Here is a 25,727-nt window from a genome sequence, read left to right on the forward strand (position 1 = left end):
TCTATTTCCTTATTGACTGCCTTTCCAGATGTTCTTTCCATAATTAAAAGTGGTGTATTGAAGTTTTAAACTATTATAGTAGAGCAGTCTATTTTTCCCTTCAGTTGTCTCAGTGTTTGTTTCATTTATTTTGGGGTTCTTCTGTTGGGATCATATATTTTTACAATTGTTATATCTTTTGATGAATTACCCTTTTATCATTATATAATGTCTTTTGTCTCTTACAACATATATTGACTTAATGTATATTTTATCTGATATCAACATAGCCACCCAAGTTCTCCTTTGGTTACTACATGCATGGAGTATTTTTCTATCTTTTCAATTTCACCTTTTTGTGTCTTTGGTCTCTTTTGTATCTCTTTAAGACAGCATATAGATGGATCATATTTTTTGTTTTGTTTTGTTTTATTCACTTTAGCCCTCTCTGCCTTGGATAGGAGAGCAATCCCATTTACATTTAAGGTAATCACTGAGAAGGAAGTACTTATTTCTGCCATCTTGCTATTTGTTTTTTGTGTCATATATTTTCTTTGTCCCTCATTTGTTCCAGTACTGCTATCACTTGTGTGTAATTGAGTTTTGTACTAAACCTTTTTGATGTATTTTATTTCCTTTCTTTATTGACTTACTGTAGTTGCTAATACAAGGTTTTTTGTTATTATTCCTTGCAGATGTGTCAAAATATCCTTCATTTCAATACTTCTTCTTCAAAAATAATATTGACTAGCCAAGATGTAAAAAAATCTTTACCAGGAGTGTAATTTATTAAAGGAGAGGGGGTTTTGCATTATACACATTTATAATATTTCAATTATAAAATAAGACAATAAAAAGAGAGAGATAAGCATAGGATAAAAAGAATAAACTGTAGAAAACTGTTAAAAAACAAATTATTTTTTTGTTGTTCTATCGAACATAAAAAGGATGCTTTAAGGGACAAAGTTAACAAGGACACATATATAGTGTATTATGTAAATAAATATATTTCATGATTTTATTTTTGATATCATGGTTTAAACTCAGCATTTAATTATTCATATTACATATTACATAATGATTCAAATAATTTAAGGAATTTTATACATAGTTCTAAATGTTATAATCGTTCTCATGATTTTTTTCATTGACTATTTGCAAAATAGAAAAACTCAGTAAATTTCCTTTCCTCTCCTTTGCTCAAATGCTCTTCTGTTGCCCTGCCACCTGCCCACCACACTGAACCACTTTCTTGTACTGCTATTTATTTCACTTATCCTTCCAATAAACTACAATATTTAGGACTGTCCCTAGGCCATTTGGTAATCAAAATAAATTGATATAGGAAGACAATAAAGAAGGACACAAAGAAATAATAGAGCAATGCCAAGTCCAGAAGACAGGCTTCTTTCTTATGACACCATTAGGAAATTACCCTTCATTGAGGTCAATGTCCAAGAAACTTTCTTCAACTGTTCAGGGATTTGAACAGAATTTTGACTTTCTGTAGTTAGAACACAAGTTTATTATTTTTTCCATTGGAAGACATATTGCTTGCATCTTTGGATATGAATGGAAGGGAAAAATAGTTACAGATAATTTAGTTCTTCTGTTGGAATTGTTCCAATAAGATGGAAGAAAACTAGAAGCATTATTTTCAAACTTACATAATATACATACAACATGTGGTGAAATTAAATAAAAACTATAACTATAGAGACAAATGATATGAATGAGAAAGCTGAATGAAAAAATACATACTGCCAAGTGGAATATTACATTTTAGAATATCTGCATATCAGAATAATTTTTAAATAAAAGTATATTTTTGTTTTAAAATAAGAATAAGGAGAAATGTGCTAGTGGAATTTTCATCAGTGTTCTGTGCAATAGTGTACAAATGCAAACAGTAGGTGTCAAATATTTGGAATGGAAACAGTTCTGTATTACATATTTTGAAAGATAATTAACATATGGACTGATGGAAAGTATAATTTTATTCAATAATTAAAATGCCACATATCAGTGACGCATTTCTCATTGGTCAAATAATGGTTTAGTCTAGGTTGAAATATGTACTGGTTTAAATAAACCTTCAGTGCATGTAGGATTCCACAGGGCCTTGAAAAAAAGAAAAGAAAAAAGAAATGAATGAATGACATCAAATTAATAAAATGAAATGAAAGTTTAGTTAATATAAACATTTAAAATGCTTAAACATTTATGCTAAAAAACACAGACCAACATAAAGCTGTTCTAATCATGATTTTATAAGTCAAAACTTGCCATTAATGTTTACTCTTTGAAAATATTTATACTAATAAGGTTTATAGACTTCCAAATTCCATATAAATGAAATTACTACAAAACAAGAGGGAAGATTAGGTGGCAAAATTCTATTGTTTTCTGGGTTTTATAAATAAGGTCATAAAAATAACAGTTTTATATAAATATTTATACTTTATGCATTCTTCAAGTAAAAAAATTGCAAGAAAAACAATATGCAAGTCTCAAGCAGCTTTCCTGATATTTTTATAAACCATAATCACTATTCATGGCCTAATACAAAACTCCAACAGAACTTTGTTAATCTGCATTAGTTTTACTCTTTTTTAATCTCTAAACTTCAGTGCAGTTTTAAGTCATAGAAGATTAAAATACTTTAAAAGCTTTCATCCTTAAAAAAAAAGAATTCCATTTTGTGCAAGCACTGTGTTTAAAAACAAGTAGTAGAATCCAAGAACTATAGAATATGGGACCTGACCAGAAGGAATGTAGAATCTATTAGGAGAGAAATAAATGAATATAGGAAAAGATGAGCCATACTATAAGACGGTCATTCCACAACTCGTCTGGCCATGAATAAAGCAAGAGGTAACTGAAAAGACAGGAAAGAAAGAAAAGACCAAGATGGATGTCAGAGGAGACTCTGAAACTTGCTCTTGAGTGTCGAGCAGCTAAAGCAAAAGGAAGAATTGATGAAGTAAAAGAACTGAACAGAAGATTTCAAAGGGCCTCTTGAGAAGACAAAGTATTATAATGACATGTGCAAAGAGCTGGAGATGGAAAAACAAAAGGGAAGAACACACTCGGCATTTCTCAAGCTGAAAGAACTGAAGAAAAAATTCAACCCTAGAGTTGCAATAGTGAAAGATTCCATGGGGAAAATATTAAATGATGCAGGAAGCATCAAAAGAAGATGGAAGGAATACACAGAGTCATTATACCAAAAAGAATTAGTCGATGTTCAACAATTTCAAGAGGTGGCATATGATCAGGAACTAATGGTACTGAAGGAAGAAGTCCAAGCTGCTCTGAAGGCACTGGCGAAAAACAAGGCTCCAGGAATTGATGGAATATCAATTGAGATGTTTCAACAAACAGATGCAGCACTGGAGGTGCTCACTCATCTATGCCAAGAAATATGGAAGACAGCTTCCTGGCCAACTGACTGGAAGACATCCACATTTATGCCTATTCCCAAGAAAGGTGATCCAACTGAATGTGGAAATTATAGAACTATATCATTCATATCACATGCAAGCAAAATTTTGCTGAAGATCATTCAAAAGCTGCTGCAGCAGTATATCAACAGGGAACTGCCAGAAATTCAGGTCAGTTCCAGAAGAGGATGTAGAACCAGGGATATCATTGCTGATGTCAGATGGATCCTGGCTGAAAGTAGGGAATAACAGAACACTCTTTACTATATTGACTATACAAAGGCATTCGACTGTGTGGATCATAACAAACTATGGATAACACTGCGAAGAATGGGAATTCCAGAACACTTAATCGTGCTCACGAGAAACCTTTACATAGAACAAGAGGCAGTTGTTGGGACAGAACAAGGGGATACTGATTGATTTAAAGTCAGGAAAGGTGTGTGTCAGGGTTGTATTCTTTCACCATACCTATTTAATCTGTATGCTGAACAAATAATACGAGAAGCTGAACTATATGAAGAAGAACGGGGCATCAGGATTGGAGGAAGACTCATTAACAACCTGCGTTATGCAGATGACACAACCTTGCTTGCTGAAAGTGAAGAGGACCTAAAGCACTTAGTAATGAAGATCAAAGACCACAGCCTTCAGTATCGATTACGCTTCAACATAAAGAAAACAAAAATCCTCACAACTGGACCAATGAGAAACAGCATGATAAATAGAGAAAAGATTGAAGTTGTCAAGGATTTCATTTTACTTGGATCCACAATCAACAGCCATGGAAGCAGCAGTTAAGAAATCAAAAGACACACTGCATTGGCAAATCTGCTGCAAAGGACCTCTTCAAAGTGTTGAAGAGCAAAGATGTCACCCTGAAGACTAAGGTGCGCCTGCCCCAAGCCATAGTATTTTCAATCGCATCATATGCATGCGAAAGCTGGACAATGAATAAGGAAGACTGAAGAAGAGTTCACACTTTTGAATTGCGGTGTTGGCGAAGAATATTGTATATACCATGGACTGTGAAAAGAACGAACAAATCTGTTTTGGAAGAAGTGCGACCAGAATGCTCCTTAGAGGCAAGGACGGCGAAACTGCGTCTTACATACTTTGGACACGTTGTCAGGAGGGATCAGTCCCTGGAGAAGGATATTATGCTTGGCCGAGTACAGGGTCAGCGGAAAGAAGGAAGACCCTCAACGAAGTGGATTGACACAGTGGCTGCAACAATGAGCTCAAGTATAACAACGATTGTAAGGATGGCGCAGGACTGGGCAGTGTTTCGTTCTGTTGTGCACAGGGTCACTATCAGTGGGAACCGACTTGACAGCACCTAACAACAACAACAACAACCTAAGACGGTAGTTGATACATCAATTAAATGACGGTTCTAACAATTGCTGAAAGAGTTCTACGGAGGATAGATCTCTGCAAGTTTGGGTGGTTAGGGTAGATTACAAATGAGGGAAATGGAATCGGAGCTTGATTCTAAAAGTATAGTAGAGAAAGTATTCCAGATAGAATTGTTAAAAACAAAACAGCAAATAAACTAAACAACTGAGACAAATTGCGATTGTGGTTGGAGCTGTACAGGTGAACTAAAAGGTCCGAGTGTGGGAACAGCAGGACCTAAAATTACATAAATAGAAAGAGTACAATCTTAGCTTTGGATGCTGGTTTCAGGAATATAGGTTTTATCCTATAAGCTTTAGTGAGCTATTTAATGTGTGTGTGTGTTTTAATTTTGAAATACAACACAATGTAAGCTCTGTGTGTGTGTACTTTGTAGATTTAGGTATAAGCTCGGCTGCGAGCCAAAGGTCAGCTGTTTGAATTCACCAGCCACTCCTTAGAAACCCTATGGGGTAATTCTACTCTGTCCAGTTGGGTCGCTATGAGTTGTAATTGACTCGATGGCAACAGATTTTTGGTTGGTATAGATTAGAAGGTGGTGGTGGTGGTGGCCTGTGCCACTGAGTCGATTTCAAATCACAGCAACCTTGCTAATTTGCTTAGACAAATCCAAAACCAATGTGAGGAAGTCCTGAAGCTGCAAGCAGTAGTGGGAGGTGACTGTTGATGGTAAGTCAATACGCTTGTTCAGTTCTGTGAACAGCTGACCCATCGTTCAGGTCTTAGTTCAAATGCAACATTCTCACAAAGGTATTTCCTGAGGTGTCTTTTCTAGGCACAAGCCTCTCTTCTTCACCTGGTTTCACTTAATCTCATCTTTCTGCTTATTTCCTTCACAGCCTTTATCACTGTATGAAATTTGTTTCCTTACTTGATTTCTAATTTATTGTCTTCTCCACTAGAATATAATGTTTATGAGGACAGGAAGCTTGTCTATCTCTGTTGTTCTCTGTTCTAATCTTAGTGCCTGGAATAGCTCTTGCTTTGGTTTTGTTTTTAAACAATGTATAGGTGAAAGAGAATAGAATACCTTGTGATGAAACACCACAGGATTATAATATATGTAACACACAGAGGCTGCTATGTATTTAACAACTGAACATGTTCTTAAAAAAAAAAAAAAAAAACTAAAGACTAACAAATAGTTTTTTGTCTATGAGGATGGAAAATTTGGCAAAGGACATTGGTGATGAACGGATGCACAACATGATGTTGAACTGGCAAACGTGGTGCTATCTATATTTTCACAAAAATCAAATAAATTTAATGCATATATTTCTTAAATCTAAGAAAGACCTAGACAAAACAAGCGTAAAGTATATAAGAAATAAAAATACTAGAAAACAAAAATAAAAACTAACAAACACTTACCAAGGTACCTATTGTTCAGAACTACGCAGTATCCCCTACGTGGTTTAAAGACACTGCGTGGTTTAAAGTCAGGAAAGATGTGTGTCAGGGTTGTATCCTTTCAACATACTTATTCAATCTGTATGCTGAGCAAATAATGTGAGAAGCTGGACTATAGGAAGAAGAACGGGGCATCAGGATTGGAGGAAGACTCATTAACAACCTGCGTTATGCAGATGACACAACCTTGCTTGCTGAAAGTGAAGAGGACTTGAAGCACTTACTGATGATCATCAAAGACCACAGCCTTCAGTATGGATTGCACCTCAACGTAAAACAAAAATCCTCACAACTGGATCAATAAGCAACATCATGATAAATGAAGAAAAAATTGAAGTTGTCAAGGATTTTATTTTACTTGGATCCACAAACAACACCGATGAAAGCAGCAGTCAAGAAGTCAAAAGACGCATTGCATTGGTCAAGTCTGCGGCAAAAGACCTCTTTAAAGTGTTGAAAAGCAAAGATGTCACCCTGAAGACTAAGGTGCTCCTGACCCAAACCATGGTATTTTCAGTTGCATCATATGCATGTGAAGGCTGGACAATGAATAAGGATGATTGAAGAAGAATTAATGTCTTTTAATTGTGGTGTTGGCAAAGAATATCGAATATATCATGGACTGCCAGAGGAATGAAAAAATCTATGTTGGAAGAAGTACAACCAGAATGCTCCTTAGAAGCAAAGATGGCGAGGCTATGTCTCACACACTTTGGACATGTTATCAGGAGGGATCACTCCCTGAAGAAGGGCATCATGCTTGGCAAAGCAGAAGGTCAGTGAAAAAGTGGAAGACCCTCAACGAGATGGACTGACACAGTGGCTGCAACAATGGGCTCAAGCATAACGGTGACTGTGGGGATGGTGCAGGAATGGGCAGTGTTTCTTTCTGCTGCACAAAGGGTCACTATGAGTTGCAGCCAACTCGACAGCACCTAACAACAACAGAGTAGTCAGTACCTGCTTCTCAAATGCTAGTTGAATGAATATGAAGAGACAGAAAAAGATAGTATTATATTTTATTTTACATATTTTAGAAAATTGGAATCCTATATTCCATTATATTTTATGGCACCTAATATTCATATTGGAAACCCTGGTGGCATAGTGGTTAAGAGATCGACTGCTAATCAAGAGGTCAGCAGTTCAATTCCACCAGGCGCTCCTTGGAAACCCCATGGGGGAAGTTCTACTGTGTCCTATATGGTTGCTATGAGTCAGAATCAATCCGTCGGCAATGGGTTTGGATTTTCAAAAAAAATATTCATATAAGAAGTCCTGGTAGTTCAGTAGTTTAAGCACTCAGCTGTTAACCAAAAGGTCAGCCATTCAAACCCACCAGTCGCTCTGCAGGAGAAAGGTGGCAATCTGCTTCTGTAAAAGATTACAGCCTTGGGAACCCTACGGGCAGTTCTACTGTGTCCTATAGGGTCACTACGAGTTCGAATAGACTCAATGGCAATGGAGCTTTTTGTTGTTGTTGTTTTAATATTCATAATCTTAATAAAACTCTTGTCTGGATACACCTTTTTAATATTCTTTAGAAAGGTTAGCAAAATAAAGGGAAATATAATAGGTTCAATATGTTCAGAGCCACAAATGTCACTGAAATGTGTAATATTAACATTTCTCTTCCATATAGTTTCTAATATTCTAGTACTTGTTACATAGAGAGGGCAAAAAAAAAAAACCCTAATACTTCTCTGTCGTTTTTGTTTAATAAAACAGGGGACACAAGGAAATATTGACGATCAACTAATGAGAATAAAAGGCTCCCTGTGACTACTCTGTTGTGGCAACAATAATTTGAAAGACAGAATTTTTTTGTTATTACTAACCATTCTGGGAAAATTGTAACTTAAGAAAATTTGTTACAAAATAGATTAATTTTCTTGGGCTTTAAAGTAAGATTCATTCAAAATATTATCAAATTAGGAAAAAAAAACCTCCAGTATTTAGCATTTATTTTTAATAACTGTATTTTAGAAGAAAAGTGTCTTAATAAAAATTTTAATTAACATTTTTCAAGGTATTTTACATTCTTCAGAAACAGTAGTTGAATAGAAATTGAATATTTTGTGCAAACATTATCACTCATTATAGCTGTGATGAGGATTTTCTTTTTTATAATTCATTTTTACATTAAATTACACTTGATTATTATAAAGCATATATGTTCATGGCAAAATGGGGAAAAAAGTGATAAGCAAATAAGGAAATAAAATGCCATATTACGCCTAGGCAGAAATGCTCATTACACCAACCTGAGTGAATTCATTTTTTTTTTTTTTTAACCAAAATGAGATTATATAGTACATTCTGGTTTTTCAGTTGCTGTTTTTTTTTTTTTTTTTTTTAATTAACGACCTCAAACTTTATGGGTCAATATTATTTTCATCTCGTCTAATAGCATTCCTTATTCAAATGGCCTCAAATGTCCCTCATATACATTGTATAACTAGACATCCCAACCCAAGATAGAATATAAGACATGCACTATATACCAAACCAAAACCAAACCTGTTGCCGTCTAGTTGATTCCGACTCATAAAAAAATAGTGACCCTATAATAGGACAGAGTCGAACTGCCGCATAGGATTTCTAAGGAGTGGCTGGTGGATTTGAACTGCCTACTTTTTGGTAAGCAGCCAAGCTCTGCAACCACTGTGCCACCAGGGCTCCACATGAATTACATATGAATGTAATATTATTTAAATCTTTTTTCTTCCAATCTTTTCATTGGAAAAATATTTCCTTTTACTGGGAAAACCTTAAGCATACAGAAAAATATAAAGACTGGTACCATTAACACATACATATCCATCACCTATTTCAATAATTAAGAGTTGCCAAAGGAGCCCTGGTGGCACAGTGGTTAAAATGTTTGGCTGCTATCTAAAAGGTTGGTGATTCAAACCCATCGGCCACTCTGTGAGAGAATGATTTGGCAGTCTGCTTCTGTAAACATTACAGCCTTGGAGATCCTACTGGGCAGCTCTACTTTGTCCTATAGTGTTGTTATTAGTTGGAATCAACTTGAAGGCAAAGGGTTCGGTTTTTTGGTTTTACAGTTAATTATTTTTGCATTCTCTTTCTCTCAAATATGCATATGAAGTGTTTTATATTTACACACAGTACTATATATACCCATATAATAACATACAACTATCTTATATTTGTCGTTATGTCTCTAATGAAAAAATATTTCCCATTTTTTTTAAGTGGCATTTCTTTATGTGAGTACCACATTAGTTGTCTCACAGAATGTCAGACACTGAATTTGTCTGGTTATTGAAGAGTGGCATTGTTTTATTGATCTATCCACCTCCTGTATTTCCTGTATACTGAAAGTTAGGCCTCTAGGCTTGAATGGTTTTCGGTTAGGTATCTTTGGCTATTGCTTTAGTCTCTTTTCAGTGGGCAGAGCTAGAAATTATGGTTTAATCAATGAATTATGAGTTCATATTGCTATTTCCCATTCAAATATAACATCATAGGATTTTTTTCTATACCTTTCATTTTCATAATTATATCCCATTTCTCATATCCAGAAAATTGTAGATTCTAATAACATTAGAATTGTTAATTTTATAAAATATATAAATGGCTTCAAAAGTATTACAGCAGTATGTACTAATGTTTATGATTGAGTGAAGTTTTCTATTTCTTGGGAGTTCTTTTTGTCCATAAACTAAGAATGCACAGCCAGGAAAATGAGCTCCAAGTCACTTAAAAAATTCATTCTTCTTTGAAGTTATGACACCAATTTGATGGGCAGTTAATTTTATTTATTTCAAGTAAATTTTAATATTATAGATTTCTTTTTCTTATAAAAAACTCTATTAAAATATAGACTCAAAGAAATCTCACTGTTATCATCATCTCTTTCATGTCATTCTATACCGTTCTGCCAATTTGCCTTATACGTAAACATTTTTCTTAGTTTTGACTTTTTTTTTCTGATGTATGTGTATAATCTTACATAAAATGCAGACTGTTTTGAACTTTGCTTGTTTCACTTATTAATATATGCTAGAGATTAATCTATATTTGGACTTTTGAGATTTCTTTTGCAGGGGAGGCTGTATAGTCCTCCATTTTGTGAACAAACCGTATTCAAACAAAACTGGCTCCTAGTATAGGCTCTTGTGTTGTTTTGCAGGTTTAGCTATTACAAATATTGTCACAAAGAAAAACCATTACGAAGATGCTATTTGGTATATATATAGAAGTGTGTCTTCAGGGTAAATTCCTATTGCTATAGGTAAATTCCTATTGTTGGGTAGATGATTAAACCATATATAGTTTTGTTAGATTTTTTTTTTTCAAAATTTCCCTCTATAGGCGACATGCTATGTGATAAAGCTGTTCTTTACAAAGGAAATATAAAAAGTAATGTAAAACATTTTCAAAATGCTCATATGGTCAAATGATATTAAGATTCTTAAATTAAGACTTAAAAGTAAATTTATTAATATTGCAGTAAAATAATATGCATTATATTTGAACTGTCAAACTCTATGGGGGCAGTTCTACTCTGTCCTATAGGGTCGCTATGAGTCGGAATCGACTTGAAGGCACTGGGTTCTGGGTTTATATGTTTCTGAACACATATAGAGATAATGATTCAGCATTTATGTTTATTATCATACAAAAAAACAAGTGGATAAAAAAATTAAAACTACAGAAAATTGTGTATGTGTACTATATGTGTACTATATGTGTATAAACCAAAAACCCATTGCTGTGGAGTCGATTCCGACTTATAGTGACCCTATAAACAGCAGAACAGCCCCACAGAGTTTCCAAGGAGTGTTTGTGGATTTGAACTGCCGACCTTTTGGTTAGCAGCCGTAGCTCTTAACCACTACGCCACCAGGGTTTCCACTATATGTCTATATATAGATACATGCATAAGACCAAAACCCAAACCCACTGACATCGAGTTGATTCCGACTCATAGCAACCCTATAGGACAGAGCAGAACTGCCCCACAGGGTTTGCAAGGAGTGCCTGGTGGTTTCGACCTGCTGACCTTTTGGTTAGCAGCCATAGCTCTCAACCACTACACCATCAGGGTTTCCATACATATATGTTACGGCTGTGAACCAAAGGGTCAGCGGTTCGAATCCGCCAGGCGCTCCTTGGAAACTCTATGGGGCAGTTCTACTCTGTCCTAGAGGGTCGCTATGAGTCAGAATCGACTTGACGGGGTTACTGGGTATACATATATATATACACGTATGTATGTGTGTGTGTATGTGTGTGCGTGTAAATATATATACATGAAATAATTTTTGCATAATTTTTATGGTTCATACAAGTTATTTTTAGCTTTATCATTTTAAGTCACAATAAAAAAACAAAGCCAACCAAATCTGTTGCTGTCCAGTCTATTTCCACTTGTAGAGACCCGATAGGACAGAGCAGAACTGCCCCATTGGGTTTCCAAGGCCAAAATCTTTATAGAAGCAGACTGTCACATCCTTCTCCCTCAGAATGGCTGGTGGGTTGGAACCACCGACCTTTTGATTAGCAGCCGAGTGCTTAACCACTGCACCATCAGAGTTTACAATAGTTATATTACTCAGGCTTCCTCAGAGTTGAAAAGTTAATCATTTCAAACTTAACCAGAGTTTGTAGCAACTCTCCCATAAGTTAAAAAAAAACCTTCAAAGTATCATTTTTAGGACGATAGAATAGAATTCAGAAAGTTAAAAAACAAAACACTGTATGTATTTACAATTCTACAATATTCCTTTCTTAGGCTTAAAAATAAATAATTAGTTAATTATTAAGTTATAGTTTTCTAATGTAGCAAAATGGTAAGCTTTTTTAGAGTATTTTTATCTCTGAAAAACTACTCCATATTGAACTATACCTTAAGCGAATTTTCTTATAATTTGATGGATTAAACCCAAACCTAAAGTCCATTTATAAAACTCAAAAACCCATAAAATAATGACACATCTGAAGCAATTCTGGTATGTATACAACTCTGACTCTTTAAGTACACTGAATTGAAAATTATACTCTTTCTGCTATAAATTTCTTCTGTAGTAACTCAGCTTTATAAATTTAAAATTCTAATTACCATTTTAACAATGTGGCAACATCTAACAGTATAAGTTCCAGGTATTCTTAATTTATAGAGCATAAGGTTAATGTTACATGAGGCTCTCTAGAAAACTTTCTAATGCGATACATGTACCGAAAAGTCCTATGCCTTTTCTTGTGTGGCATGAAGCCAAACATTTATGAATTTTTTTCCTTTAGCTATCTGTGGCTATTTAATGACTTACAAAAATACTTTACATTTTCATTTTGAAACACAATTAATTTAAACATTTTAATGTTTTTTTTCCCCCTAAAATCAGTATCAGTTTTTTCCCTCAGAAACACTGGTGGTGTAGTGGTTAAGTGCTATGGCTGCTAACCAAAAGGTTGGCAGTTTGAATCCACCAGGTGCACCCTGGAAACCCTATGGGGCAGTTCTACTCTGTCCTATAGGGCCGCTATTAGAATCAACTCAACAGCAACAGCTTTGGTTTTTTTGGTTTTGTGCAGTCAAGTGTTTTGGTTTATATGTATATGAGTATACGCATACATACACACACCTATTTCAAAGATAAGTTGGCTTTTGCAATTTTTTCCTGATTGTAGATGGCATTGAAGGAGAGCAATGCTTTCCATAATAGTGAATCAATATAGACTAAATCCACAAAGATTGATTTGAACAAGTACCTGAGCAAAGTCTCAGAATCTAACTTCAAACAAATTATGGTGATAATCTCAGATAGACACTGAGAGATGGATTTGGCTACACTTTGCGTTTTCTTCCAAAGGATGTAAAAATCCTTCACAATGACTCCCTGTTTTGTAATAACAGCACACAGGACACCTGAAAAGACTTCTAAAACTGTCTGAAAAAAAAAAAAAAAAAAACTAGAACTTTTGGAATTAAATCTAAATTACCTATAGAGGTGGCATCTACGAATTTGAAGTAGAAAAAGGTTGGGAGAAATGTTCTTTTCACTAAATATCTATTTTATTTATTTTTATCAACAACATCATCAAATAAATTTGTTTTCTGTAAATATAATATCTAGTCTTATCAATATAAGCTACATAAAAAGCTTTTAGTTTTTATGTGCTAATTTACTGTTTTATCTTAATGCATATATTAAAATGGTAGAGCTTAGTTCACCTCTCACTTTATTTTTCCTGTAAGGAACTCCACCAAAAATTTTCTTAACAAAATGATTGTCAGTTAACAAATATTAATTCTATGTAGGCATTGCTGAACTAAACACCTGAAGGCATTCTACAAAGGCTGCTAGATAAAGATTTAGGATTCTAGAAAGAAGTATTCAATACAATACTGTAAGGGCAACTCAATATTGGCACTGATGTTTTCAAGTCACTGCTCAGTAGAATATTGGTTGTCAATGCTGATTTGTGGAACCCTGGTGGTATAGTGGCTAAGAGCTCAGGCAGTTAACCAAAAGGTCGGCAGTTCGAATCCACTATCCACTTCTTGGAAACTGTATGGGGCAGTTCTACTCTGTCCTATAGGGTTGCCATGAGTTGGAATGGACTCCACCACACAGAGTTGGTTGGTATGCTGATTTGTATTTCAATGTTTTTTTTGTAAAAGGGGAAACCCTGGTGGCGTAGCGGTTAAGTGCTAGGGCTGCTAACCAAAGGGTTGGCCGTTTGAATCCGCGAGGCGCTCCTTGGAAACTCTATGGGGCAGTTCTACTCTGTCCTATAGGGTCGCTATGAGTCAGAATGGACTCGACGGCACTGGGTCTTTGGTTTTCTAAAAGGTGCAAAGTAGTCACTTCAAAATGTTCTTTGGGTATAAAAAATAATATAGATGCAGTTCTTCATATATTTTATGAATAAAATAAAACAATGATTCTTATGAGTAACAGATTTTTAGGATTATAAAACCACGTTAGAATCTTTTAATGTATTTAGAATCCGCCAGGCGCTCCTTGGAAACTCTATGGGGCAGTTCTACTCTGCCCTATAGGGTCGCTATGAGTCGGAATCCACTCGACGGCACTGGGTTGACTGGGATTCATTTCTTATTTTCAACAAGTTAATTACTGGGTTCCTTCTATATTCACTTTTGCTGGTATGTGCTCATATAAAATGCAGTTTAATTACACATTTAAAATGTATAAATTCAACTCTACCTGCTCTGGAAGAAGAGGGATATTCAAAAGAGGAGCTAGAGGGAGAAAAGCACAAGCCAAAAAAAAAAAAAAAAAAGGAAATGCGAATGCAATTTGCGTAGTGTGATTAAGTCTACCCAGCTTTCTTCTCAGTGCTATGCTAAGTGAATATGATAAGGAGTCCTGAGTCTGCTGTTGCCTCAGGTGGTCTGTGTTACTCTAGTGTGAGTCTTTTGATGTGCTGGTCTGATGACAGGGATTAATGACACAGAATGCATTTTTTCATACTGCATGGCTTTCAAATGAAGCCATTTTTTTTTCCTAGAGCTTAACAAAAATAAAACAATTCGTTCTTGCTGACTGAGGGGTCTTCAAGGAGCACACTGTAAAGAGAGATTTGACTAAATGTGATTTTCACCTTACCTCCTTCAAGTCTTTGCTCACATGTCAGCCTCGGATCTACACAGATTATCCTGTTTAAAAGTTCTGATCACAGCCCTGACTCCCACCCACCCCGTACACTCACAATTGTCCTTTCCTTGCGCAATTTTTCTTTTTTGGATTGCACTTAGGACCTTCTAACATATCGTATAATTTATTTATTATATTTATTTTTTATTGTAATTATGCCCTTACCAAATGTAAGCTCCATGAATGCAGACATGTTTTGTTTGGTTAATGAATGCATTCCAAGTACCTAGAATGGGACCTGGCTCCTAAGGAATATTTGGCAATATTTGTTGGATGAATGCACAGCTAAATTTTCAACAGCGATGCCCTTAGAACTTGTCACTGGATAAGCTATGACTCCTCCATTAAATGTTAATAAATACCTGTGGCAGGCGATGTTTCCTGCAAGTGTTTTTAATCAAAGTTCTTGTTAAAAAGTTGTCCTTTACATAACATAAAAAATTGTAGGCCAAAAGAAAGGCTGGAATATAGAATTCAGTTTTTAAACTTGATATTTTTATTTAATAAAAATAAACAAATTCCTGAGATTAGTGACCTGAGATAAATGAAATACGCACGGGAAAACACCCTTATCTAATAAATGCCAGGGTACATCCATGCATGATCAGAAGACATACTGAAATTTTAAAAAGATGATATCAATGAATGGGTTTAAAATAGAAAGTTTTCATAAACTATGCTATGTGCTAGATGAGAGAGCCTAATTAATAAGTATTGAATTCTTAGAGTCAGGCTTACTGCATAGGCTGGAATAATATATTAGCATAACTCAAAATACTCCCCTGCTGTACCTAATAGCTAATAAAGCACTGCAGTACAATCTTTCTTATCCCTCATGTGATGAATTATTTTTATATTTGTTAGCACTTCCTGAATACTACTAAATGTTCCAGTAGCACCACCAAAGTCAAATCTAAGAAAGGTACCAGGAGTTGAGAAATACATAGATAATTGCACTAAGAGCTTTTTCAAAATGCATATTCCTAATATAACTAGTATTATTATTTTCACAGCATATAGGTATAAAATTATATTTATAAAGCAAATCCCACTGTTTTGAAAATGTGTTAAAACATTTGAATAACACATTGTGGTATACGTTACCAACCTGATTTATGCTTCATTCATACAGGATTCAGACAAAATACATACAATACCACAATGCAGTCAAGTTAAAATAGCTAATGAAAACTACTAATGATATTTAGACTGAACATGATTAATAAGTTAATATTTGATGAAATCCTTAATGATATCAAAACTCAAAGAAAATATGAAAACATTGCAAGCTCAAGACTAATAATTCTTATTACATATAAGTATGAAACATTTGCTAATAAAAGGACAAAACCTCTTCACTTAAAACTTTAGTGAATTTGCCTCTGATGGATTATTGTGTGTCAAGTTGAAGCGCCAACTGAAAAGAGAATTTACAATTAAAGTCAACAGCCACATGTGAAAAGACAATGTTCTGCAGAACATCAAAAAGAAGTTTAAAAAGTAAGATGTCCAAGTAATAAAAGTATTTGCATTTTCTCACTGTCAGAATATAAGATTTTCACTGTAGCAGTTTGGCTATTCATCCTCAAATATTTTAATCAAAATGTTATTTGCAATCATTCAAGCTATAAAATATTTGCAGGCAGCATATATGCTATGTAGAAGCATCTCTATAGCTGATATAATCAGAAGGCTCTTCCATACCTTTAATGTAATCGTGTAATCGACAACATTGCTACTTGACTACATCTATTCATTTTTTTATCCTGTTTTAATAACACAAGTGACACCTAAGAAATTATTCTTTGATCTTTCAATAAACTAAGGCTGTGCAGACAGAAGAAGGTGAAAGAGGTTAAATTGGCATTGTTTATTTAAGACTCATTCATCATTTATTTAACAATCTCCTTCATCATAAGAACTATTGTGTTTACAGGCCCTTGCTGAGATACTCTGAATTTATTTTTATATAATTCCTGCCATGTGCATTAGAAATCAGAGCACATTGTACACTATGCTAGTTTCAAGTCTCTAAACAAATTCGTTGCAGGATAGAAGTAGCTTATTGGACAAAACTTTGAACTTATTCACTGTAGAGGATTTTTGGAAATTTCTTTTAAATAGATTTCATGATAATTAATGCCTCCTTGGGCTATTTCCTGTCTTAAACAAAAGGTATGTTGTCGTCATTGTTGTTAGGTACCATCGAGTGGGTTTCGACTCATAGTGACCTAGACCCCACGTAGGACAAAATGAAACACTGCCTGGACTTGCGCCAGCCTTACAATCATTGTTATGCTTAAGCTTATTGTTGCAGCCACTCTGTCAATCCATCTCATTGAAGATCTTCCTTTTTTTCATGTAGCAACAGCTATCTTCCCAAGGAAATTATATTAAGGGTGACTGACTTGCAGTCTCATAGGCCCTGGTGATGCAGTGGTTAAGCATTCGGCTGCTAACCAAAAGGTCAGTGGTTTGAACTCACCAGTCCCCTTGGCAGGAGAAAGATGTGGCAGTCTGCTCCCATAAAGATTTATGGCCTCGAAAACCCTTTGGGGCAGTTCTACTCTGTCCTACAGGGTCACTATGAGTTGGAATCGACTCAACAGTGGTGGGTTTGGTTTGGGTTTTGTAGTATTATAAATTCTGACATTCATAGCCCAGAAATTAGATCTATAAAGAATAGTTGGTAGCTAATGTTGATAGTTTTAGGAAAAAAGTAAGAGAGTGTAAGGACTACCCTTAATTTGTAAGTTAAGACATTGGAAATAAAATTTCTAAAAGATTTTTCATTATTTTTATCTAACAAACACTACTGTTAATTATAAATAGATATTATATGTATACGTACAGGTAGTCCCTGACTTACAACTTATTTGAGTTATGATGAACCCCACTTATGACTGTCTTTTTGTTTTTTGTTTTTGTAGACCTTATCTTTAGTAATATGTACTACATACAATGTTGCAGGGTATAATTTGCTGATGTGATCATTCTCATGCCAACCCGCAAAGACAAATGAAGATGAAATTTATAAAAATACTGATAATAAAAGGCAATAATAATGAAAACTAAAAAAAAAAAATTAAGGCATTTGATTTCCGTCAGAACCGACTTACGACAGAATCATCTGAATGAAATTTTGTCACTAAGTCAGGGACTACCTGCATATACATATATACATACACATACACACACACGTATATATATATAAAAAAAAAACCCAATGCACACTCACGTATATATGTATATATATGTGTATGTATATATACATATATGTCTTTGTGATAAATTAAAACAATACAAAACTATATTTCCTGAAAAAAAAGTGAACAAAATAGTACGTCAAAGGATAATAAACAATTATCATTGAATATGAAAATGTGAAAACTATTTGTAAATACATGTTGAAAAGCACAGAAAAGTATCCTGGTCATGGAAGAAATTGTATTAATAAATCAATTTCAGATAGTCACACAATTCATCATACTTAAAATACTTTACTTATTTATAATTTATTTAAAGTATTTTCTTCTCCATTTTTTCCCCACACAAAATACCCTAAAGTTTAATACTACAGTTACACCTACTTACTTAACATAAATTTCTATATGCGTGTCTTTGATAATTAATTGGCTTATCATGTCCCAGAATACATCACCAGGCAATGTGAAAAATGTACTCTTTAAAACAGATGACTACTGTATGTTAGCTATTGAAATCAAAACAAACAGGCACCTGTACAAGGAGACAATCTGAGGAATTACTACCAAGAAATTATTCTTCAACCTTAGTTCAATCCAGTAAAACATATTAAGCTATCACTGTTAGGTAGAGAACAATTAAGGAAAAATAAACATTTAATAAGAATTATGTTTAGAACTTTATTTTTTAATTTTTATTTACTTGTTTAGAGAATATTAATATTAGAAATTTGTGGAAACAAAAAAAATTATGGGGCATAGAAAGGCAAATTCATAAGAAGCTGTTAGTAGCTATGTTGTTGAGACAATGGTCTACAGGTTGTTTTTTCTGTCCACAGGCACCATTCATTCCTCAGTGACAGATTCTTTCAGTCAATCATTAATAATGTTCTAGACCACTTACATTTTACATTTGTATTCCATCACGTAGAAATTTAGAATTCAGACTCCCAAACCTCATTTCCTTATATTTAGCGGAATTTCTGAATCCAGATGTGTGTTTTCCCCTTTTCTCATTTTAAAAATGCACCTAAGAACAACAAACAGATTCCCAAAAATATTGTGTGGAAGTGAACAACTGACTTCACCTTTCTGAAATTCAGGTTACTTATCCTTGGATGATGAAAATGGTAAGCCCTCGAGTGCTAGCCAAAAGGTTGGCAGTTCAAATCCACCCAGAGGTGCCTCAAAATACAGCCCTGGCAATCTGCTTCCAAAAGGTCACAGCCTTGAAAGTCTTATGGAGCGGTTCTACTCCGCACACATGGGGTCACCATGAGTTGTTAGAATGAACTCAACGGGAACTAACAACAGATTTGAAAATTGAAGGTTCTGAAATAAATAAATTCGAAATTAACTTGTAGCTCCTGGGTTGTATGATTTTGTTATATTGGAATAATACTTAAGAGGAATTATGGGTTTATTACTCTTACTGGGACATTCTCTAGGTTGGAAATTTAAAAATATATAGCTGATTTTTTGTAGAAATTCACTTTTGAGTCTAGGTCCTAGGGATCGATATACAAATATTACATACCAAAAAGTTTTAAAGATAAAATGTAATGCCCCCAAAGAGACAAATAATGAATCACCTTCTTTGAAACCAATAAAAATATTTTTAAAATAAGGAACATAAATTCATTAAATAATGTATAACACTGATGTTCAAAGTCTTACAGTCACATGACTGATATAGACAATATTTGAGTATCTAGAATAAACATATATTACAAATATAATATATAAAATTAAAAAGAAATGCATAGCTTTTGTTTTAATTAAAAATCAAATATTTAAACACCTGCAAATAATTTGCCCGAAATTCAAAGATTTGGCTTATTTCCTAATAGACACAAGTAGCTTTATGTTAGGTATGTTAACAAGTTTGCAAGACATCACAAAAGTAACATCCACTTTTATGTTATTTAATATACTGAAGATGAGCAGATAAATATGCATTTTTTTCAGAATACACCTTCATAAAACAACTTAAAATGATCTCTGTTTCTATTTGTCAATAAAGTGTTAAAATAATACTAATAAACACTCTTAAATAGAAAGGGTATTTCTCTCAAGTGTTAAATTCAAGATAAGGAATATTTTCTTTTGTATATTTCAGCAACAGGCAGTTTTAAGACATGAACTTAGACAAAATGCAAATTTCACAGCTGAGTATAAGAAAAGCTAGATATATGAATCAGAGTTATCCGAAATCATACAGTTTTACTAGAAGCAACCTTGTATTAAAACATTTTTTACAATCTCATTTTGACAGTTCAAAAAGTATCTCACACTAAGACAAAAAAAAAAAAAAGTTAACTTTCCATTACTTTCTGCAGCCTGCGCTGAAGACCAGGAGCTAACATATTATTGCAAATTTCTCTGCAAAGTTGTGTTTACTTATGTGCCACAATGTAAAAATGATGTGCTTGGCTCTTGGAGATTGCACGCATAGTATCTTTATTTAACTGTTAATAATAAATTAGTACTTTCTAAAAAATAAAGTGTCACAAGATTCTAACATGAATCCTCCATGTATCTTCACATTTACAAGACTGTTTTAAAGATGTTGGTTTAAAAACAAATCCAAAGGTTAATAAGGCATTGGTATGCTAGTCAGTGCCTATAATTATCTTTTTCAGTTCCAGAAGGTATTTGGGGATTGTTTAAGAGCAAAAGATGAATGGTGTACCACTAAATCCTATTAAATCAATGCATGGACATAGCAGGAGCAGAGGTAAATAAGCTGTGAAGTCTGAAACAATAAAAAAGATAAAAATGGTTTTATATAGCTACTTACATCATAGCCTAGAAGTTCTGTCTGTGTGGATTTATCTACTCTTGAAGCAAAAGCCTTCTGTAAATGCCGGACTTTTCCCTGTAAAATAATAAAAGAATACACATTGTTGGTGAGTCTTCTACACTAATATTCCCCACTTATTAATTTTGATTAGTGTGTAATTCAGGATCTTCTGTGTGTGTACACTTTGTTCTGTTGGTACCTGACTAATCAGCTTAAATATCTAGAGCTTTAATTTTCAGGTGACCACTACCCAAACCTCGCCACCTTTTCTTCTAATGCAGGAGCCACGGTAGAGGTCTAGAGAGATGATTTGTTTCAGAGCATTTATATTTAAAATCCAAAACACTTTCAATAAAATAATATTACCAAAAGGACTCCATAGAGTTTGTTTTTCATTTTTTATGCATCTTAATTCAATTCAGGAGCCCTCACACACTTGGAAATGTTTTATCTAAGAGATTTCACACTGATCCAACCTGATGATAAATAGGCAAGGAAAGCAATGCATGGAGGAAGTTTGCAATTTCATATTTCAAATGTAAATACAGGCAGTTCAATACAATGGGGATTCTTTCCAAGGACTCCGTTGTAAATCGGTTCTGATGTAGGTCGAATACATGTTTTTTTTTTTTTTTAAGTTTTCATTATTATTGCCTTTTATTACCAATATATATATCCAATGTTTATTTGTCTTTGGGGGCTGGAAACATTACATATGAACTTACATATACGAGGACATCAACAAATTACACGCAGCAGCACTGTATGTAATACATATTACTAATGATAAGATGCACCAAAAAAAAAAAAAAAAAAAAGCGTGGTGCCAAGTATGGTTTATCATAACTTGAACATGTTGGCATAAGGTGGGCACTACTTGTATACTGATTCTTCATCTACTATGACTGGGCTACTGTCCACGGTCTTCTCTTCTTATTCCTAAATGTGTCACTTAAAATGGAATCTTACTGTTTGTCACAGCTGGAAGTGCTGTATGTCCATGATCACATTTTATCTTGGGATTGTTACTATCATTACCATCCATTTTGCAATGAGAACAATAAAGTTTGGAAAGCTTGAATAACTTGAGAAATTTCCAAAGTTCATGTGACTCCAGTAAACTGTGTTTGCAACTATTTGCTTTACAGAGGGATTTCGTTGGTTTTCTTCTCTTTTGAATGCTTAATAAAATAATTGTATAATATTTTAATTATAAAAACTGTGATATTCCAAAAGGGGGCAGTGATTACCAAGAACTTCATTACCAAGAATTTCAAATACACAAAATTATTTCTTCACTTCCTTCCCTTCTCCTTCCTCCATTTTCTCCTTACTACTTTTCTCTCTCTCTCCCTCAGTTCTATTAGAGATTACTAGAATTATCAGAGCTGTTTAACAAAGGATAATTTAGGTAGCCATAGTTTTTTTTTTGGTTTATTGAAATATAGAAAAGAAATGCTTTATGCAGTATTAATGTCTCATGCTTTTTCTTCCCTAATCACACAGCTTCTAGCCTTGCTATTCTACTGCTCCATTTCAAAAATGAAATGCAGATTAGATAATTCAAGAAAATGTCAGGAGCGTGAGGTAAAATTAAATTGTTTGAAAAAGATAATTGAAAATTTGGCTAAATTTAAGATGACAAGTAATAAGTTGTGTTTATTTACTTATATTTGGTTGTGGGGGTGGAGAACACGAAGACCTAGGAATAGGCAAAAGAGGCAATAATGTTTGGTATAATGAAAGATTGTTTAGAAATGTTTGATTATCTACTTTTGAAACAGAATGGAATCACTAATATCTGAAAAGTAAATTTTATTATAAATTGGTAGGCATATAAATGAATGTATGTATTTGTGACTATGTACTAAAGCACTGAGCAGGGAAGAACAGTTAGATATGCTTCCATTATGCTTCAGCTCACATTTATATTTTCAAGGATTTCCATCCTGACAATAAGAAGTGGAAGGGTTGTCAAACACTGGCACACTGGTCTAAGTTATAGGACTTAGGAAATTCAAAGATAAATGAAAAATTCATAAACAGCTTCATTAGGCAATATTCATAACGAAAGCAAAAATAAAATAAAATAAAATAACAACCCATAAAACAAATACACTAAAAACAAATCCTAAAAAAAAACAGTTACCTTTGGAAATAAATCACAGACATTTCTAACAACTTTGTTGTTTGTCGGACATTAGTCACAACACCAAGTATATGGCATATACAAAGTGTTTACTATGTAGGCACATGTAAGCCATATTCAAATACAGAGATTAAATTACAAGTTTCCAATAGATTTGGGTGCATGTGTTTAAGAATTAAATATTGTATTTAGAGTGATAGTAGGCAATAAATGCATGTAAGTTTGTGATGAATATCTGTAACATACAATTAGAAGGTTAAATGAAAAATATATAGCTTTCAGGACAGAAGTCTCTATTGATCTCTTGCTTTTCTGTTTGTCTTGTGAGTAGAGTTACTGAGGATCTTTGTTTTGGATTCTTTTCAGGTATAACTATTTTGAAAGATGTTAAACAGCCTTGGAAGACATACATGAGATTCCCTTCAGAGCAGAAGACAAGTCTGTTTGCTGTCCAGTGTAATAAAGATAATGTCACTCTCTGGGATGAAAGTTGTACAAGCTGGCTAACAGCCCATTCTAAAGACTGGAGTTTCCTATGCTCAGGGTTCTTAAACTGTGACATAAATCCACTGTAAGTGCACCTGGGCCACTCCATGGGACTTAAGGGGCAACGAGAACCAATACAAGCATGAAGCTCATATTGCCTGCTGTGGTATGGGTAATAATGTCCTCTGTCTCTGACCCATGAGTCTCATGTCCTCTGTAAACATCTATGAAATGTAGAAGGTTAACCTGACATTTCAGACCCCTCATAGTTCTTGATATTATCATTGTATTGGAAAGTTACTTAATAAAATATACACTGAGATATAATTTGAATCTGCTAAAAATAATTTGTTATACATGGAAAAACATGACTTAAAGCAGAATAATGATATTTTCAAAACCATTCATTATTTTAAAAATATTTATTAAATGATTATTATGTGAAAAGCAATTTGTTATATTCCAAGGATACATTGATGAATAAGAGGAAAAAAAAGCTTTTTATCCTAAATATGTTTATAATAATAAACAACAAATAGACATTAAGCAGATATTTATTGATAAATTTAGTATATGATAAAAAGGGTAGAAAATACACCACAAAAGTAGTTATTAATGGATGGTGGAATTTCAGATAATTTTTATTTCTTATGTAAGAAATGAATATATATCCATTTATCTGTCTACCTGAAATATCAGAAATATAGAGCCAAATATAGAAATATAGAACCAAAGCATAATCATAGATTTTCAGTCCCATACTGACTCAATATAATGAGAAAGATCTTGATTAAAATTATTGGTTTATTTCAGTACAGATATAAATTTCACCTTCACAACACAAATAGGTTTGCACTCCTTAATTCATTCATGGGCATTGCTCAAGGTGCAAAGGACACGAAGAAGAAAAAGAAGGTATATTCCCTTTTAAAAACTTTCAGTGTGAGAGAGAGAAAAATCAAAGGCAATTAGTATTCAATACAGAAGGTAAAGTTACTATAAAGATAGGTAGTTATCATAAAGATAGATAGGAAAGTTACCATGTAAGTATGGTATCTGTGGGTGTGTTAGAGAAGAGACATTTGGGAAACCAAATAATTAAAAATGCAGAAGCCAGTGATAAGATCTGACAGATAAATGATTTTTAGCCAAGTTGGAGTGAGAGGGGTGCTGGGCCTTTCTTTGTTAACAGCATTTGCAAATATTTAGAAGTAAGTGACCTGACAAAGATATGCATAAACAGCTACTAGTTCAAAATTGCCAAAGGGGAGACAGTGAAAAAGAAAATACTGAGGAATGAAACTAGAGTGGTAAATTAAGTCTAGGCCAGAAAGGATAGAATGCTATGCCAAAGAATATAAAAACCCGTTGCTGTGGAGTCGATTCCAACTCATCGCAACCCTAGAGGTCAGAGTAGAACTGCCCCATAGAGTTTCTAAGGAGCAGCTGGTGGATTTGAACTGCCGATCTGTTGGTTAGCTCCTGAGCTCTTAACCACTGTGCCACCAGGGCTCCAAAACGATATAAAAGTTGCCCTAATTTTCAAAATATTATTTTAGAATTAAAGGCCACAAATATTTAAGGTAAATTAGAACATAATTTGTTACTTAAATACTTCCTTCGCCTCATATTTTGTATGAGAAATGGAACCAGTAAGAAGCAACTTTGAGAAAACTGTTAAAGTGTATTGGACTTTGTTTTTTTTTTTCTTGACCATCAGTTAGTTCACCACAAGAGATTTAATGTGGCTCTACTTCAGATTCTCCAGTGCAAGCAGGCATTACAGTTCCTTCTAACCACCCTCAGAGGAAGAGTGGAGAATTAAAGCAATGCTTTTAAAATTACTCAACTTCTGGCAGACACATTTTATAAATAAGTCTATACCCTGACAAAACATTTAATTGTCTTTAAATTTTCATTTCCACACAATGACAATATCAATACTTAACAAAACACACCTCTTATACCTTCTCATGTAAGGTTAATAAAACAAATGCATGCTTAGAATCAAACCACAAGAAATAAGACAGGAGATTACGTAGAAAAAACTATAGCCAAAATGGGATGAAAATAATTTCGTATTTACACTTGCTGTTCAGTTGCTGTCTGAGCAAAGTCCTGAATATGTGGAGTCTTTTTTAACATTACATAGTATTGGTATATGAATAATAGAACGATTCT

General features: G+C 33.9%; 1 protein-coding gene across 2 annotated transcripts in view; it reads right to left on the minus strand.

Annotated features, from left to right (window-relative positions):
* Nucleotides 1-997: 997 nt before the first annotated feature.
* The window catches only part of CCSER1 (coiled-coil serine rich protein 1), an 845,607-nt gene continuing 820,877 nt past the window's right edge, over nucleotides 998-25,727 (minus strand). The window contains exons 10-11 of one of the 2 annotated variants that reach the window (XM_064285541.1): nucleotides 20,909-20,986; nucleotides 998-2,100 (exon numbers count right to left, since the gene is read on the minus strand). In XM_064285541.1, the coding sequence (XP_064141611.1) occupies nucleotides 2,041-2,100; nucleotides 20,909-20,986 (138 nt within the window). In that variant the 3' untranslated portion in view covers nucleotides 998-2,040. The remainder of the gene's footprint in view (nucleotides 2,101-20,908; nucleotides 20,987-25,727) is intronic. The other variant, XM_023553241.2, reaches the window with a different exon arrangement.

This window comes from Loxodonta africana, chromosome 5, assembly GCF_030014295.1.
Source record: "Loxodonta africana isolate mLoxAfr1 chromosome 5, mLoxAfr1.hap2, whole genome shotgun sequence".
NCBI classification, from domain to species: domain Eukaryota; kingdom Metazoa; phylum Chordata; class Mammalia; order Proboscidea; family Elephantidae; genus Loxodonta; species Loxodonta africana.